Source organism: Podarcis raffonei, chromosome 11 (assembly GCF_027172205.1).
Source record: "Podarcis raffonei isolate rPodRaf1 chromosome 11, rPodRaf1.pri, whole genome shotgun sequence".
Taxonomy (NCBI): Eukaryota; Metazoa; Chordata; class Lepidosauria; order Squamata; family Lacertidae; genus Podarcis; species Podarcis raffonei.
Window position 1 is genome coordinate 62,170,419 of NC_070612.1, and position 18,755 is coordinate 62,189,173.

The 18,755-nt window shown below is 41.9% G+C and overlaps 1 protein-coding gene across 8 annotated transcripts in view; it reads left to right on the forward strand.

Moving 5' to 3' along the window:
* Positions 1-12,690: 12,690 nt before the first annotated feature.
* The window catches only part of PRUNE2 (prune homolog 2 with BCH domain), a 129,334-nt gene continuing 123,269 nt past the window's right edge, over positions 12,691-18,755 (forward strand). For all 8 annotated transcript variants that reach the window (XR_008332656.1, XR_008332657.1, XM_053407729.1 and 5 more), the window contains exon 1: positions 12,691-12,946. Coding sequence is in view for 6 of the 8 variants with exons in the window: in XM_053407729.1 (XP_053263704.1) it covers positions 12,911-12,946 (36 nt within the window). In the remaining 2 variants the exon portion in view is untranslated. The remainder of the gene's footprint in view (positions 12,947-18,755) is intronic.

The following is an 18,755-nucleotide window of genomic DNA, read 5'->3' on the forward strand; positions in this document are numbered from 1 at the left end:
GGGAATGACCCATCACGCAATTTGTGTAGTTAGTCAGAAATCACACTGCAACGTCATTAAATTTCATCAAGGGATTTAAGTGAAGTGAGCTAAATGCAAAATTAATTAAGTTGTTAATTAGTTAATTAACTGTTATGCTTTTAAGTGATGCCATTATCAAACTGACATAGATTTCAGTTTAATTTCCTAAATGTAGAAAGTGTTTACGAAACTGTAAAAGCCTGAGGGCTTCATTCAGCCCACAGACTTTAAAAGCAACTGCTAAAATATTCATATATTTTTATAGAGAAACAATTTAATATGGATTGCTTTAAAAAAGTCTCAGCTGAATAATGCTGTTTGGGGAAACATTTTTTTATATTATTATTATTAGCAGTTCAGTCCTATACATGTCATGTCCTGTACTCATACCTGAATTTAATGGGCCTTACTTCTGCATGTGGGATGACGGCAGCTTCCTATACCTCAAGTCACCAAAAAGCTGGAATCCTATGCCTCTTCGCCTGGAAGTAACACTCATTAAGCACAATGGGACTTACTTCTGAGTAGCATATAAGATTACCTATACTAGCATATATATATAAGATTATACTGTAAATAAACTCAGGAAATTGACTCGAGTGGTGGTGATCTGGGTTATTGGGTAAGGTATTAATTTGTGAGAATAAATCAATTTAACATGATCTTATCTAGAGTTGATTTGAGGGCAATGAATGGAGATAATTGAAGGGAAATGGAACTAATTTTGAGCAGGACATGTTGGGAAAGTAACTGGGGGATAAAGGAATATTTTTGGGGTGATCTGGAGTCAGGTGTAAATTAATTGAATTTTGGTCAATCTGGATACAAAATTAGTTGCCTTGTCTTTTGGTTTTGTAAATCTTTTTAAATTCTAAATTAGAATGTGCAAGTTGTACACAAATTTGTATCGATGGACCCATGCTAGAATTTTACAATTACCTATCATTGAAGCAAAAAAAAAAAAAAAAAAAAAGGCTCCCATTTATTCCACTAGGTCAAATTGTACAGTAGGCACACACACTTTTTAGTGCTGCTAGCTGAAAGGGAAGCTCAGGGTTGTGTAAGCTATTTCCTGACTCAAATCCCTCTTCAGACTTAGGATTTTGAAGAGCAAAAAAGAGGACGTGGAGCGCCCCCTTCCATGCCGCACCTGCACTGTGGACCCACACATCATAACCCCCCCATTTATCTGATGAAAATAGGGACATCAATAATAATAATAATAATAATAATAATAATAATAATAATAATAATAATTGTACACTCCCATCTGATTGGGTTGCCCCAGCCACTCTGGGTGGCGTCCAACATATACCATATTGGCCTGAATGTAAGCCTCACTTCACCCCAAAATTCCAACTGTGAAAAGTTAAAGTGTGACTTATATTCGTGACCTTACGGTGTGCAGCCAGGAGCGCGGAGCAAACAGCGCCAGGAGTGCGGCAAAGTGGCGCCTGCCCTGTGCGTAGTCCCCCATCCTCTCCCCCAAGGCCAGGAAGGGGGAGAGCGATGAAGGCGAAAGGCCGCCAGCAACGCAGTGCGGCTCCCCCCCCCCTATGTACCAGGAGCAGCGAGGAAGGGAGTGGTTTATATTTGGGTATTTTTTCTTTTTTTCTTTTCCCCCCTCCAGTTTTAAAGGTGAGACTTATATTTGGGTGCAGCTGATATTCGGTCCAATATGGTAAATAAACATAATAAAACAATAAACATTAAAAAACTTCCCTATACATGGCTGCCTTCAGATGTCTTCTAAAGGTGGTATAGTTACAAAAAGAAATACAATATGAAGATCTAAGCAGTCTAGTGATCAAAGGAACGGAGCAAAGCTTTTTTTGGGGGGGGGGAATGGGGTGTCAGGTGCTTCAGCCATTTCCTTTCAGACATTTTCCCCCCACCCCCACTCCCAGCACTTTCTTTGCCACATTCATTAGTCTGCTAAGATTTCAAGATGTGTAAAACACAACATACACCCCCCACACACAAAGAAAGGGGGGGGAGGGGCTTTCCCTGACCTTGCATGAGAGCTGTGTAACTCTCATTGAATGTGCATTCAAGAGCTGTGTTTAGAGGTACACAAGGTGATTTGGTTCATCTGCACACCAGCTATCCAAATACCAATTGGCCTTAGACGAAGAACATTTAATAAGGACTTGGGGGGATCCTTTTTACTTGCAAGCTCTCTCTGTTTTTTCTTAGATCTTTCGAATATTGCAAAATAGAGTCAGCTTAATTGGGGTGAATGGATAATGCACTAGGGTGGGGTAGAGATCCTGGCATTGAGGCACACAGAGTATATGGGAGATCCTAAAGCAGGGAAGGGGGACAGAATGAGACCCACTCAGGGAGTCTTTCCAGCCTGCTCATGAGCAGCTTACTGGACACTGGCATGGCCAACTGCTTGGAGAAGTCTAGATAGTAGCCTTTGCCATTAGATGATGAGCCCAATCCCAGCATGCACCATGCGGGAGCGCCATAGAGATAGGAAAAGGTTAAGAGTGATCCTCGCATGCACACTTTCTGGCTCTGCTTGCAAAAACCTGGACATTTTGGCAAATTCAAAAAATCCACCTGGAATGAAATTTAACCCCTGAAAAGGAGGACCTCTTCTGGGAAAAAGAAGACATATAGCAACCCATGTTTTGCTTTAAATCCATTCTATGTAAGCAGAAGATATTTGTTAACTCTGTTATGTTAGCTGCCCATCCTTTAAAATAAACAATGTACCGGGCATAGCTGCTGTTTTCATTGTAGCCAGCAGAGGAAGCATTAGTTAAGTGTAAGCTTTTGTTTTTGGAAATGTCCACTCTAGATCTGGACTCCTTGGTTTTGAATAAACATCCACAAATTAATTAGCAGAACATATGATAGATAACACAATGATATGTACAACTTTACAACATGCAGAGAATAATATGTATAAACAAATCAGAGAGGGGAGCTGAGGGAAGTCTTCGGAGGGTGGGAGAGGGAGGGAGGGGGAAGGGGGGGTGAAATTGGTTATATTGATTTATAATTTGATTTGTTAAATTTGTTCAATAAAAATATTTTTTAAAAAAAGGAAATGTCCACTCTCAACAAATGCTAACAAATACTGTTCTCCATTTTCTTAACAATTTACCATGAAGTACTGTATTTGTCCATGTATAAGACTAGGGATTTTTTTTACCAACAAATTAGGTTTAAAATTGGGGCTGATCTTATACAAGGGTAGTGCTGAGGGGTGTTTACTTAATTTGGAGTCCCCCAAAATATACATGGGGGCTTCTTATACACAGAAAATACGGTATATGTGTTGTGATTCTTGAAAGAAGTGCTCTTACATTAATTTGTTTTCAATGCGTATGTTCACAAAGGTTGTTTAAAACTAGTGGTGCTTCCTGATGACCTGTTCATTGAGCATTTGTTTTGTTTTGTTTGGAGCAAGATTAGGTCACTTTGACTAGTCAATGAGTGTTCATTCTGATTTGTTTGTGAGGAGGCAAGATGATGATGTGTCAAAGCAAGAGGTATCACTTTCCAGTACATTTCTCTGTCATTTAATCTGACCTTTTGAGAACACAGGTGTGTTGTTAAGATCTCTTAATCAACTATATGTGCATAACCTGACTTTTCTGGGATGTGATTTATGCCACCCTAGGGACTGTGTGAAAGCAGCTGAAATACAGCATTCAAGCTGGTCCTGCAAGACCTTGCCTAGGAGCAGAAGTCTGGCTTACTGTTCCTTTATACTGGAGAAGGACTAGGAAAAACTCGAGGAAAGGGGCTACTAGACAACGTTAACTATTCTGAGTTTGAGGGACAAGTACATTTTCCCGCTCTCTGCAGTAGGCCTGACAATAACACTAGATTATGGCATGCTAACTTGCTCACAGGTGTGAGCAAGGGTTTGAATGGCATCTATGATAGCTAAATAAAATTTGCCTTAATGGAGGGATCAATTATAACACTCTCAAAGGTTTGCCTAAATGCCAGGAGATTCTGAAGCTCATCTGATACAAAAGATGGATGCATGGTGAATTGAAAAGCCATGTCTCTGTACGAGCAAAGAGTCAATCACAACAAGTAACTACTGGAATTCTTTTTATAGAATCTTAGTTAAACAAAGGTTGTAGTGGCTGCTCTATCCTAGGAAGTCTTCCAGAGTAAACATTACACACACCCATCTTGCAAAAGGAAGCATGCATGGATATATTAGCAAAATGTTATAACTTGGCAACTATAGCCAAGAAAATGTAGAAACCAAAGATTCTTTTGACTTAACTGCTCCATTGCCTTTGTAAAATATTTGTTGGAATCCATCATTTTATGTGCAAACATTATTAGAAGGGTTTACCATGCACAGAGATGAGGAAACATCTCCCATTAATAATAATTCTAATTCATACATAAACATAGTAATGAATGTATGCAGTTGCCTTCCCCAGATAGAATGAAACAGACACAAGTTTTTTAAAGGGGGATTTCTTCTGAGTCCAAGTGTCAGGATGCTGTCAGCGGCTCCCGGCTGGTTGCCCAGGAAAGTAAAAGGACAAGGGAATGTTTCTTGCCGTCCTTTTTTATTTCAATCTTTACAGAGAGAGGCTATAGAACCCAGCCTCTTGGATAATGGCATTGTTCCGAGTGAATCCCCACCCGTCTCTCCCACTTCCTCATTCATCAATCTCACCGCTTCTCCTACGGGGGCTGCTACAGGCCCTCTGTCTCCTACGGGGGCTGCTACAGGCCCTCTGTCTTTGAGCTCTTTTAAGGCTTGTCGGGTTCTGGGAGAGGGAGGGTTTGTTAACCGGGTGTTGTTCTGGCTGCCCCATGATTCCCCCTCATCCGCCTCTGAGTTGCTACCTCCCTCAAACCCCTGTTGTAAATCTGTACTGCCTTCCTCTTCCTCCTCCCTGGAAGGGTCACCATTCCTCCTCTACCCAGTCCCTGACATCAAGCCGTCGTCTGTAAAACTTTTAGAATGTATGAATGTTTTGTAATGACAGGACTCAGTTGATTACACTCTGCATGAGCAGAAAGATTGACAGTTTAACCCCATCAGTTCATAATTCATAGCAAAGTTCTGGGTATGTTAATCTTAACATTCTCAGTAATTAAATCATCATTATAGGTGACAGTTTTACTCAGAGTAGATCCACAGAAATTAAGTTAGGTTAATTAATTTCAGTGGGTCTACTCTGAGCAAAATGTAACTGAATGTCACCCACAGAGATCCTAGGATCATAGGCATAGTTGTTAGGGAGCAAATTCCTTTGAGTAGACATGCAAGGACTGTAATTTATTGTGGTGTAAATACTTAGCTTTATGTAAAACACACAAAGATTTTAAATTAAATTAACATGATTATAAATATCACATTCTGTTAATGCATTTTACAAACAACAAACTTCAGTGAATATTAAGCACTTCTGGGATAATTGCAGAAGGGTTACTAAAGCCATAAATAAAATGTTAAATTTTGGGGAATATAAAACAGCAGATTTTGCAATGCTAGTGTATAAATCCAAGGTATACAAATATTTAGTATACTATGTAAAGTTCTGGTTCACTTTAAAAGTCATGCAGTAGAACTGAAGATGTTAAAAAAAGTTAATTTTCTTTACAAATATATTATAAACATACAGATTTGTGATTTAGCAAAATAATTGCAGATGGAAGTTCTGGAGACATAAGGGGATCCTGAGATAAAGGAACACATTGGGTTGGATCCAAATTAAGCTAGTTGAACTTAGTTCCCATTGAGATCAATGGAACTCAAGTCATGAATAACCTATCCAAATGATATCAGTGGGATCTGAGTTCAGCTAGTGTATTCTGGATCCCACCCTTTCCATCAAGCATTCCCTGACCACCCTGGCTCTTCCAGTGTTCATGCATCCTTGAGAAGTCCAGAAGGTTAATTGCGCTTGTAGGCCAATGTGACCAACAGCCAAGTGACTTTTATATGTATGAGACAGTCAATCTGCCATTCAGTTGCCTTCTCCCCAGTGGGAAAAGAACAAAGATATAATGCATTTCTATAACCTCAGAGTGATGAAGCATTCCTCTTAACCACCTTTACTTTGTTTCTTTTGAAAACAGACAATGGTGCTGAAAGGCAGCCTTTGCCAACATGGCACCCTGCTGAAGTTTTGGGCTACAGCTCCCATTGGCTGGCTGGAGCTGATGGGAATTGTACTGCAAAGCATTTTGGGAGCACCAAGATGGTGAAGGCTGGCGTAGTGGCTGGAGTGGTGGGCTTTGATCAACGAGGAAACCCAGGTTCAAATCCCTGCTCAGCCTTGTAGAACTCAGCAGGGAGAAGAATGGGGACCAAACTAGAATTAGTTAGCTATGCCTGTCATTGGCCCTGCGTACAGGCAGGGGCGGAGGAAGGGTGTGTGGTGGGGGCAAGTGCCCCAGGTGTCACCACTGAGGGGGGTGACAAAATGCTGGGCGGCACTGAAGCGGGGCTTGCAGTGTGCCTGAGCCATGCATCTCTCCTGGAAGTGACATGGTGGTTTGGGTGCCCACAGGCTCTGTGCTGCCCAAACGGTCCGCCTGCTGCCTCAACCTCAGCTGTAGGGCGGCTGAGTGGGAGGAGTCAGGCAGACTCCTCAGAGGCCTCACAGAGTGTTCTGTCCCACCTGGCCCCGCCCCTGGGCGCAGGGCATGCACACCACCCCAGGCGCCCAATCGGCTTGCTCCGTCGCTGCGTAGAGTTGACCTCCCTGCCTTCTGCCCTACCAGTCTCAATGGGCATCAGTTAAACTGGCTCTAACCAACCTGTCAGACCAATAAACATTATGGTATTGCTGTGAGGTTACATTTGGGGACGGGGAGAAGGGAGAGGGAGTTGAAAGTATACACACCTGTGAGTTCCATGGGATACAAACAAAATAATAAATAACATGATCAGTAATTTCATCCGGTTTTCATTTTAGATCCTTTCCTAAAGTACATGACTTAACTAAGCATCCTGACCCATGTCAGTGCTTTGTTATTGCTGCTGCTATTGTTGTTATGCAACACATCCTTCATATTAATATTTTAGATGCATAAAACATACAAAATGATGCTTGTCCCCAAATCTCCATTTGATTATCCTCCATATATCAGGCAAATCACCCAGCGTTTGAGTAGAAATCCCAAACTGCAAAGATGCCCGAGTTATAATAATGTAAATGAATGAGATTCAGTGGTTATTCTCTGTTGATTCATGTGCATAATTCCCATTGATGTTAAGGAAAGTTATGCAAAACATCAAGGCAAGATGCTTCCCTTAAGGTAGGCTTTTGGAAGGATTGCTAATTTGCTTTGTTTAGATGCACCAGAAAGAAATTATAACTAAAAGTACCATGGATATACCTGCTTTCTCATCACTTCAATTTACAACTGGAGTAACCCATGGACGTAGCCGGGGGGGGGCAGCTGCAATCCCCCCCCAAGATCAAGTCCACCGCCCCCTAACAAAAATCCTGGCTATGCCCATGGAGTAACCATAGATAATTGGCTTTGCACCAAAATCCTGTATGACTGGGGTTTGGACAGAAGTACTGACAGAAACTCCCTTAGCACTCTTGGTGATGTTGCTAGGGACATCTTCTGTCTCGGAAATTACAAGAAGGTGAGCAGATGGTTGGAGAACAGCACTTATCCTTACCACTGCCCCTTTCGTCAGGAGGCAGTGGCAAGCTTGGTATATATGTATGTGAAAGTAAAGGAAGGGGGAAAGTGGGCAGTTTTCATAGGTGACATAGAATAAGAGACAGAGAGAGCTGAGCTCTGGGAGGGGTTCTGTAAGCTAACAGCATGGCTGCCTCCCTCTCTGATCTGATGTGGGACACTAGATCTGGGGGTCTGTGGGAGCGATTAAGCTGTGCCTTTCCTTCTACCGAAAAACCACTGCCTGTAAGTCCCACAAGCCTCCAGTGAGCATCTTCTGGGGGAAACCAGACTCAGCCAAGTGCTGCAGCCCAGGAACTCCTCATCCCTGGAAGAAATAGGTCCAATAAAACACAGGGACATCAGTATCAGCAGTGTGCAATTCAACAAATGTTGTTGTTGTTGTTGTTTAGTCGTTTAGTCGTGTCTGACTCTTCGTGACCCCATGGACCAGAGCACGCCAGGCACTCCTGTCTTCCACTGCCTCCCGCAGTTTGGTCAAACTCATGCTGGTAGCTTCGAGAACACTGTCCAGCCATCTTGTCCTCTGTCGTCCTCTTCTACTTCTGCCCTCCATCTTTCCCAACATCAGGGTCAATAAATGTATAGGTATGCTAACTTCAGGTGTGCATTTGCAGTTATATTATGAAAAAAAGGACTTGCCTACATAAATTACATATATTATTTCATTTTTACTGCCTGTTAGCTGTGGGAAAGGAACCTGATATGATGACAATCCTGTTTTGAGAAAAAGCAGTTGGGATTCACCCCCCCAGTCTATCCCTGTGATTTGACATATTTTAACAGATTAATCTAATAATTTAATTATTTACTCTAGTTATACAATAGATTTTAAGCAAGGTTTCCTTTTTGTCAGGTTTTCCCCTCCTATACACCCCCCTTTACTTTTGCTTTAGCATTTGACTTCCATGGTTTTCCTCTGTCTCTTGTATTGCCACTTTGCAGAAGTCGCGGCTGATAAAGTTAGAGCCTCTTTTAATGTCCTACTGTGAGCACAATCTAGGGCCCACAACATGGCCATTTGGCTTGCCCAGATTTGCCCAGATTTGGCTTGTCAAGATGGTCACCTACCTGTGAGCAGACTGCCTGCAGGCACAAATCTGCCCCAGACAGACTCCTTCTGAACTTCCCCTCCTTCTCCTAATTTTATTTTGGCCCAGCGGATAGGTCTTTTTTAAAAAGAGAGGTAAGAATGTATGATGCTGCCACTATTGCTTATATATTTTTGGCCATATTATCAGTAGTGGTGTGTTTGGTGGGGTGCAGCTTCCCTCCTGACAACAGTGTTGCTGCTGCCCATGTTGGGAGGGCAGATTGGCCCCACCAAACGTGCTGCTACTGCATAAAATTCTGCTCAGATTTCTGGTTGCAGATTTTTGCAATGCTATGAAACCTACAATACTATTTTGACTAGAAATGAATGCATGACAAAAGAAATGATTCATGACCACGCGAAGCTATGTTTCTAAAATACTACTGCTTTTTAATCTCTGAAAAACGCGTGTCTCCAGCCAAACACTATGCTACTGTCATGTGATGACAGGATCTAGCACAGCCTTCTGCAACCTGTTGTCTTACAGATGTTGTTGGACTCCACCTCCCATCCTCCCTGATCATTGGCCATGCTGGTTAGGGCTAATGGGTATTGGAGTCCAACAGCATCTGGAAGGCACCAGATGACAGGCACCAGGTTGAGGGAGGCTGTTTGTGAGCTTCTAAACCAAGATATTCAGCGGTGGCTGGTGCCCATTAGGACTGGGGAGGCAAAGAGCAACAGGAGGGGGAACCAAAGTCAACTAATTCTAGTTTTGTCTCATCCACTTCCCTGCTGAGGAGGAAACAGTGCCACCTCCTGGACTGGTCATAAGTAAAAAGACAGGTGGATGGAGCCTGGGCGAGGGACAGACTGAGGGGGGTGGAGCAGGAACCGGGGAAGAGCAGCATTCAAATCCTCACTCAGCCATTAAGCTCATTGGGTGACATTGGGCCACTCACAGTCTCTCAGCCTAACCTCCCTCACAGGGTTGTTGTGAGGATAAAAATGGGGAGGAGGACAACCATGTACACCACCTTGAGCTCATTGGAGAAAAGGTGGGCTAGAAATGTAATAAACAAATTAATAAATGCCATGGATGTAATAAATAATTAAGCTATGCATATTTGTATGTCAATTATAATAAGACAAGTTCATTTATTTCAACTCTAGCACCGTAAGTTTAAGAACTGCCTGCTCTTTCCAAAGAGGTTCTGAAATCTGTGATAATGGAAGGATAGTAAAAAACACTGACAAATACTTAAACATGGACTTTTGGGGAAGGGCACAGCAGCTCTGTTGCACTTCATGTTTTTCTGTTCTTCAGAGCAGAAGCATATCGCCCGGTAGAACAAGTTGTCCCTGATAGGCAGCTCAACAACATGATCTGCAGAATATCAAGAGCGGCCAATCCATGTGGGAACATTGTAGATCCTCCTGAAAAGGTTTGCTAATAAGGAAACAAATGCTCTGGAGTGCTGCTGTAATATCTTCAATGAACTGTAAAATAATGCAAGTGAGGAAAAAATTCCCAAGACCTTGAAAACACATCAAGCTTATACACGATTATATGCTACTTATTTACACAAAACCACATGTTTATTCATTTGCATGATATTTATTTATACTGAATTTATCCACAGTACACAAACATTTTCTTTCCTGCTGGTTTGTGAGGGCAAGGCACAAATCACCAGATTCAGAGAGTGTTCACAAATGCTTCTTGAACAGAGCAGCAACCAGGCAGTTGCATCAATGAAAGGCTGTAGCTCACTGGTAGAGCATCTGCCTTGAACGCATAAGGTCACAGAATCACAGAATCATAGAACTGTACAACTGGAAGGGATCCCAAGGGTCATCTAGTCCAACCCCCTGCATTGGAGGAATCTAAACTAAAGCATCAATAACAGATGGTCATCCAACCTCTGCTTACAAACCTTCAGGGAAGGAGAATCCACAACCTCCCAAAGCAGACCATTCCACTGTTGAACAGCTCTTACTGTCAGAAAGGTCTTCCTGGTGTTCACTTCTTGTAACTTGGATCCATTGGTTTGAGTCCTACTCTCCAGAGCAGCAGAAAACAAGTTTGCTCCATGTGACAGCCCTTGAGATACTTGACAATGGCTAGCATATCTCCTCTTAGTCTCCTTTTCTCTAGGCTAAACATACCCAGCTCCTTCAATTATTCCCCATGAGGCATGGTTTCCAGACCCTTGATAATCTTGGTTGCCCTGCTGTGTACATGCTGCAGCTTGTCAGCATCCTTCCTAAACTGTGGTGCCAATTGTGGAATTGGACACAGTATTCCAGGTGTGGTCTGACTAAGGCAGAATAGAGTGGTATGGTACTATTGCTTCCCTTGATCTGACCACTATACTTCTGTTGATGCAGGCTAGAATAGCATTAAGTTATAATGAACAAAATCATCCTCCACCTTAAGCATGTGGTCACCATTGTTGATGCATAGAGTGCTGGCAACGTCCTGACCCGGGGTGTTGATCTTTGTCAGGCTGATGGTAAGGCTGAACTCCTTGTATGCTTGGGCAAAACATTTGATGAATCTCTGTAGAGCTTCCCCAGAGTGCACTATCAAGGCTGCGTCATCTGCAAACAACATATAGCAGATAAGGACCCAACACATTTTCTTCTTGGAATGGAGACGTGCCAGGTTGCAGTGCTCATCTTCAGCTGAGCTGAAAGCATATGGGAGCAACAAGGAGAAGAAAGAGAGTTGGGGCAAGTCAGTCTTCTGTAAAAATAGTGAAATAGCCACAATTTTCATTGGTGGGATATAGGTGATGAAGCCTTGGTGGTGAAGGGACCTGGTCAGTGTGTGCATTGCACAATGTGGCACATTGCATAATATTATTGGGCTACCAGGACCATGGACTACAACTGATCATTGGCTGGGGCTGTTCTACACCAACCAAAGTTAGTATAATAGAAATAGTGCCATTCTTTATATGTCTGATAAATGGAATTACAGAATAACAATGAACATTCTGGACCAAGTCCATGACAGATGCATATTGATATTCCAAAGAAAATTCAAAATATGGAGAAACAGTGTTTCCTGCCGTCTTTCTTTACTTGGCAATGCAAAAGTTAGGCTTTTGGCAGCATCTTGAGCTATTTATAACCATATACTTGACTTGCCCAGTTAGTAAAACAGGAATATGTAATTGGCTATGAAGAGAAAGTGCCACTTTGCTGAATGAAAAACTTATTTCCATGTAGGAATTTGTATACCGCTCATGTGGACGTCCTTTGGCGTGTGCACTTTTGGCATGCACATTCAGAAGTGTTCACAGACATGTGTAAGGCCTTCACAAACAACAATGTACAAGGAAGACTTGCACAGTCTCCTACACAGAAGTGGGTTTTGTATAGAAAAAAAAAAGTAAAGTGAGAAGTGTCCCTAATGCTCTACTGTTTGGTCAGGACGTTATAATGAAAACCAACAACCCATCAAAATGAAACAGATAGTTCATCATTTGAACGCTGCAATCTTCAGCATACAGTACTTACAGAGTAGTTCCATTGAAACCCAAAGGGTTTACTTATGAGCAAACATGGTAAACTTTGGATTGCAAGGAAAATATTTGGCAAACTCGAGTTTCTACTCCCTGACGAGGAAGCAACAGGTGACTAAGAAAGAATACATTAAAAGAACCCAAAAAGTTATGCGGCATCCTCATTCTTAAATCGCCACCTTTCCCCCAGAACAGAAGCCTCCGGCGACCCATCCCAGCCCTCCTGCTTCTCCTGCCTGAGCAGCAACTCTCGACCGCGACAGCGAGAGCTCGTCTCCTTCTCTCCCCATTCGCTGCAGATCTCTGCATTCCCACTTGGTCCTCCTCACTTTTGGGCGCTGTCCATGGTGCAGCAATTGCCTGCGTGACGTCAGGCCGCCTGAGCGCCTCGCCGATTGGCGGAGGAGCTCGGCCGGCCTGTGAAATCGCGCGAACTCTTCCCCCGGCTCCCGCCTCCGCGCCCCGGGCGCCGAGTCCCGCTTCGCCTCCAGAGGGAGAGCCGGCAGCGGGCTGCTCTGCCGGGAGCCGGATCCAGTGCCGAAGAGGCAGCGGCGGCGGCAGCAGCTGCAGCAGCGGGCAGGACCCGCCCTAGCCAAAAGCAGCCCGGCTCTGGCCGGGGACTTTGCCCTGGCTGCGCAAAAGCTGCAGGCCAACAAACAAGATGGAAGAATTTCTGCAGCGCACCAAAAGCAAGCTGGTAAGTTCTGCAGGACGGAGAGTGAAACTGCAAAGAAGTTGTTGTTGGTTTGTTGGTTTGTTTGATTTACTCCACGAGCTAGTCTTCCTGCACGTCATATTGTTGCTTTTTTTTTAAAAAAAAAAAACTTTTGGAAGGCATCCAAACGACCTGGTGTGAATCAGCATCTTGAATACAGAAAGGCCTTTGAATGCTTTTGTTCTAAGGAGTCCAGTGCTTCTTAGGTGATCAAACAGCTGCACAGGAGATGGCAGTGAAGCCCCCACCCCACCCCAAGAAGTTGCCGTTTATTTGTTTTTAAAGCATCCTGTGCAGGGCAGGTGGCAAGTTTTGGGGCCTGTCACTTTCGAAAACCACAGACCTTTCACCCAAAGTTCACCCAGTACAATCCTGCGCACACTTACTCAGAATTAAATCCCACTGTGCTCAGTGGGGTTTACTCCCATGGTAAATGTGTACAGGATTGAACCTATAATATTCTACCCCATAATAAATAGTATGGAACTCTGAAGAAGTTTTTGTTTTTGACAGTTCAGGTCACAGAGAATAGATGTTAAGGAAGATGTTTGACAAATTTGGAATAATACAAAATATGATAAATGTATATTTCTATGCGTGGATGAAGCTTTTGGTGCAATATTTTGGCTGTTGTGAATGTTTTTAACTCAGAATTGTTTGTTGATTGGAATGAAATGAAAGTTTGGCCCAGTATAGCCGTGTGGACATCTCTTTACCTCTAAGATGGTTTGTGTAGTATTTCTAACTGCAATGGAAGTCTAGCAGATAATATGTACATTCTTAGTATTTTAGCTATTTCAACTCAGTCTGAAGGAGGTGATACCTTTTAACAATGGTTTAAAACTGCTTTTCTGAAGATCCAGCATTTAAATCCTGATTTAACTCAGCATAATAGAAGTGCAATTTCACCATTCCACATAGTCAAATACACATAAATGATATTCACTTAAAAAAGAGAGATGATGTTGACTACGTTCTGTTTGCCTTTTCTGTACATTCAAGGTCCAGCCCTGTGGGTACAATTCTCCATATCTAACCTTCCTTTCTTACTGTTGGTGGAAAATAACCATAAATTTGTCTTTTGCTACAAACTTCCTTGTTTTGACAGCTCTTTTTGGTTGCCAAAGTTGTATACAATGATTTTTTAAAGTCTCTGTTTAATACTTCCTATCAGGTTCTTCTTTCACTGTACACCAACAGCAATATTTTTTTTGCCTTTGTTAATATGCTAGTTCTCGTAAACCTTCTCCCCCCCCCCCAAAGCAATGTTTTAACACAAAGGAACATGATACTTAAAAATCTCTGATGACAAAGCACAGGGGGAAATACATAATTTATGATCCACTTATCTCAAAAGCCTGAACAGAACAACAGACTGAAGCCTACATTAAGCATGATGTCATGGTCACATGAAAGTCTTGAGGCCTGTTCTTAAAGTTCTGCTTCTAAGATCTTATGTTGCTATCTTTGAGAGAAGCCAATGGCCAGATTTTCTTGGTTCTGGCTAACAACAGGTTTGCCCATGCCAGCCTTGGACCAAAGATAGAAGAGGGCATATGACACTGGATCTTTCAGTTAGTTACGTTGGTAGAAAGAGACTTAAAAATGGATTTTTAGAAGCATAGGATTGTAGAGTTGGAAGAGACCACAAGGGTCATCTAGTCCAACCCCTGCAATGCAGGAATCTCTTGCACAACATGGGGCTCAAACCCAAAACCCTGAGATTAAGAGTCTCATGCTCTGCTGACTGAGCTATCCTTCATGAAATAGCTGCACCTCCCTGCACTCATACCCCTCAGATATGAGGGATGCCAGTAATGCCAGTTCTGGTGGCAGCACTTCCTCCTTATCCTCATCCTGTGGCAGCACAGTGTTGGTGGCCGGGCAGCACCAAGAGGACTCTGGCTTCCTCGAAGGCCTTGCGGATGGCGCAGAGACAGAACCTGGCTCTGGGCACTTGGTGGGCTCTTGCCCTCACTGAGCCCAGCCTGCAGCAGCCGCAGCCAGTCAGCCGAGAGCGGTACTTCATGATGAGTACTGACACCTTTTTTCCTAGAAAAAGAACACTACCCTCAGTAGATCAGACATATACAAAGCAAAAGGAATATTTCCAAGCATTGAAATGTTAAAACTGAAGCTAATGATGCATTTTAGAAGAGCTCCTGAAAGTTCTCTGCAACAGTGAATTAAAGCACAATCATAGTGGATTATAAACTTGGTAAACTGCATTCAAGGATAAATTTAAGAAAAACTGCTGTATTAGTTTCTGAGCAGGAAATCGAAAAGTGCTGTGAAAGCTTAAATGTATACTGATTTATTATTGGTTTGGGGTTGAGCTTTCATAGTTAATGGACCAGTTCATACAACAGGAAAGGCTGTGTAGACAGACATTCTCTTCTGATAAAAAAGCAAGACACATTTGCAACCGCAGTGTCTTTTTCTTTTAAACTTCTGACTAGCTACTGATTATTTTAGAACAAGGATTGGGAACTAGTGGTCCTCTGCATGTTACTGGGCTTCAACTCCCATCAGCCCCAGGCAGCGTGGCCAGTGGTCGGGGCTTAGGGGAGGGGGGGGACTTCCCCATCCTTGAATCAACTACATGAAAAATCAGGAACATTTAAAAAGCAATATCCTAAATCAGATTTAAAGAACGACACACTTCAGTCCCTTCTGTTAAGAGAATATTATTTATTTCTCTCACCTTTCCCCTGAAATAGAACTCAGGCCGCTTTAAAAATTAAAATCAACAGTACTAATATAATAAACAACCATTGGTAATTGGACTAAAAGAAGATGATGATGAGAAAAGAGAGTTGACTTTACTGGATCCCAGGGACAGCCTGGTGTGTTGAAGGCTTCTATGGGACCCACAGCCTGGATTTCACTGAGCGCACCTGTCATGCGCTGTGACAGGGGCCCAGCAACAAGCAAACTCATTTTAAGGCCTTGCTGATTTTAAGGCCTAGATATTTTAATCTGAATATGATTGATTGCATTTCCACCTTGTATTTCAACTAGAAGAGATAGTTTGTGGAAAGTTTGTGTGTTTATGTTAGTATTTGGGGGTGGAAGAGAGAGAAGATACAATTTTAAGCTCAAATATAAAGCTTCATTGTTCAAATATCTGAGTCCAATTTAAAGTCCTAAATGGATTGGGACCCAGATACCTGAGGGAACACATCTTCCAGTACCAGTCTACCTGACCTATAGAAGCACTTCTCCAAGTACCTACTTTAACAGATACATTCTGTAGTTACAGAGGAGAGGGTATTCTCTGTGGTGGCACCCCAACTTTGGAATGCTCTTCACATGTATTATTCAACTTTATTTAAAAATGTGGTGTTATTTAGTTCAAATGGAAACTGAGACAATTGTGTGGTTTTTAAAATAATTTCTTTTTTAAATTTTAAATTTAACTATAATAATCATCAGTTACAATTGAATACATAGTTAATTTGACTTCCCTCCTCCCCTTCCTTGGTTTCTTATAAAAACATTTTTAAAACTGTATTTCCCTGTAACTCCTTTTGTCTATTTCTCTCTGTATTCCTTCCAAAGTCACATTTTAACTGCTTGATTTTAAATTAATCCTGTTAATGTATTTAATTGTTTACAATAATTTTTAGAAGATCCACATACCTTCACCATACTTTGTTGAGCAATCTTCTTGATTTCTTAATCTTCCTGTAAGTTTTGCCATTTCTGCATAGTCCATCAACTTTACCTTGCCTTTCTTCCTTTGTTGGGACAGTGTCCTCTTTCTGTCCCTGCGCAAATAGCATCCTAGTGGCCGTGGTTGCATGCATAAGCAATTTTGTTGAATCAGGTTATACTTGATAGGACTGTCACATGGAAGGTGGAGCAAACTTGTTCTCTGCTCTGGTGAGAAGGACTCAAATTAATGGAAGAACTTTCTGACAGTAAGAGCTATTTGACACTGGAGGAGATTGTCATGAGAGGTGATGGAATCTCCTTCCTTGGAGGAGAGGTTGGATGGCCATCTGTCCTGGGTGCTTTAGCTGAGATTCCTGCATTGCAGGGGGCTGGACTAGATGACCCTTGGGTTCCTCCCAACTCTCAAATTCTATGATTCTGTGAAGACTCATTAAATCATTGTTCAATGTAACAAATGAGGAGTTGGGTTAAGTAAACAACTGAACAATTATAGACACCCTCTATATTAAAAGTCACGGTTAATTATAAATTATCAGCCCTGCCTTGATAAGCATATTGAAAACTCAGATTAACTGGAACCACTGGTGCCAAGAATAAATATTTATGAAGTTCTGTTTTCTGGAAAGCGGCACCTAAAATATGTTTGTAGAAATAGTGTTTTAAATTTGACCTTTTATTTTTCCAAGAAATACCAGACTGAAAATATGCCATGTGAAAACTGCGCAGAATTGATCTTAAAAATAACAGCTGTGTTTAAACATTGCTGCCACCTGCAGTGTTGATGCTTTCAAGAGAAAGTGTGTGTATAATATTTGTACTGTGATTGATGAGCATATTTTTTTGCCAATTATTTTTATTTTATTTACAAATTGTCACTGAATTAATTCAATTTAATACAATTGCCAAAACCAGTTTCCTGCTCTTGTAACGATGAGCAGATTTTAATTAGGCAGCTAACCAACATTATGAGGTCACTGTGTCTTCCATTTTAACAGCCACTTTTATTGTGCAATGATTTATTAGTGAATGTCTAAAAATATAGCAATTTAATATGCTCTTGCTTTTTACTGAGTTACGGTTGGTAAGCATCTTTGGATTAAGGAGATCCCCTCCCCCCCCCCACATTACTTGTTTCTGCTTAGGCCTATGTGAAGGAAGGAGCAGAATATTCCTGCTTGAGTGGGTAGGGAAACCCAGCCAGTTGGGCGGGGTAAGAATAATAAAATAATAATAATGAGAAAACAGAGAGGTTTAGTTTGCTCTGTGAATCCAGGCTCCAGAGTAGCTAGTGGGTTCAAGGTTTGATGATAAATCAATATGTTCTGTTTTAACACTTACTTTGACTTCCTCCTTCTTATTGTGAAAGGTTAGATATTATTCTGTATTAAGACAATGGCATGAAAGATGGGGGAATTGGTGCTTAAAAAAGAAAATATGAAAATAATTGGATTTTGGACCTTAAATATCTATGACAACTTATGCTAAAAGCCCAGGGAGAGTACCTTCTAAATATACACAGTTGGCATGTGCAATTGTTGACCTGATTTCATTTTAATTACACTTGGCATGGTAGCCATGACTGACAGGTAATTCATTATGTAAAAAGCTGTAATATGTTTCCTAATAGGACATTAACAGCAGGGAGTTGGGAAACCTGAGCTTCCCTGTCCTGTAACTGAGAGAAGGATAAAAACTGCTTCCAGTGATCGTCTTGGGCTGTTTTATTCACACACCGAGAAAGCGTTCAGTCTAAACCCAGAATTGCTTGCTGGGCTTTGCTCTGCTTCAGCTGGGCACAAAGACAGGGCTCTGTTTAATGTATGCAGAGAGTCAGAAAAGAAAGTCAGGCAGATTCTTCTTCTTGCTAACACCCACCAACACATAGACCAATTTGTGGCCCTCCAGATATTGCTGAACTACAACTCCCATCATCCTGGGTCATCGGCCATGCTTGCTGGGACTGAGTTCAACATCTGGCAAACTAAAGGTTCCCCACCTTTGACATAGACCATTTGCTCAGAACTAAATTTTTCATTTTAATTGCTGATTCATAGCTCCCCACTTCCCAGATTCATATTGCTCTGGTAGGTTTTGTCATTTCGTCATAGTCCAT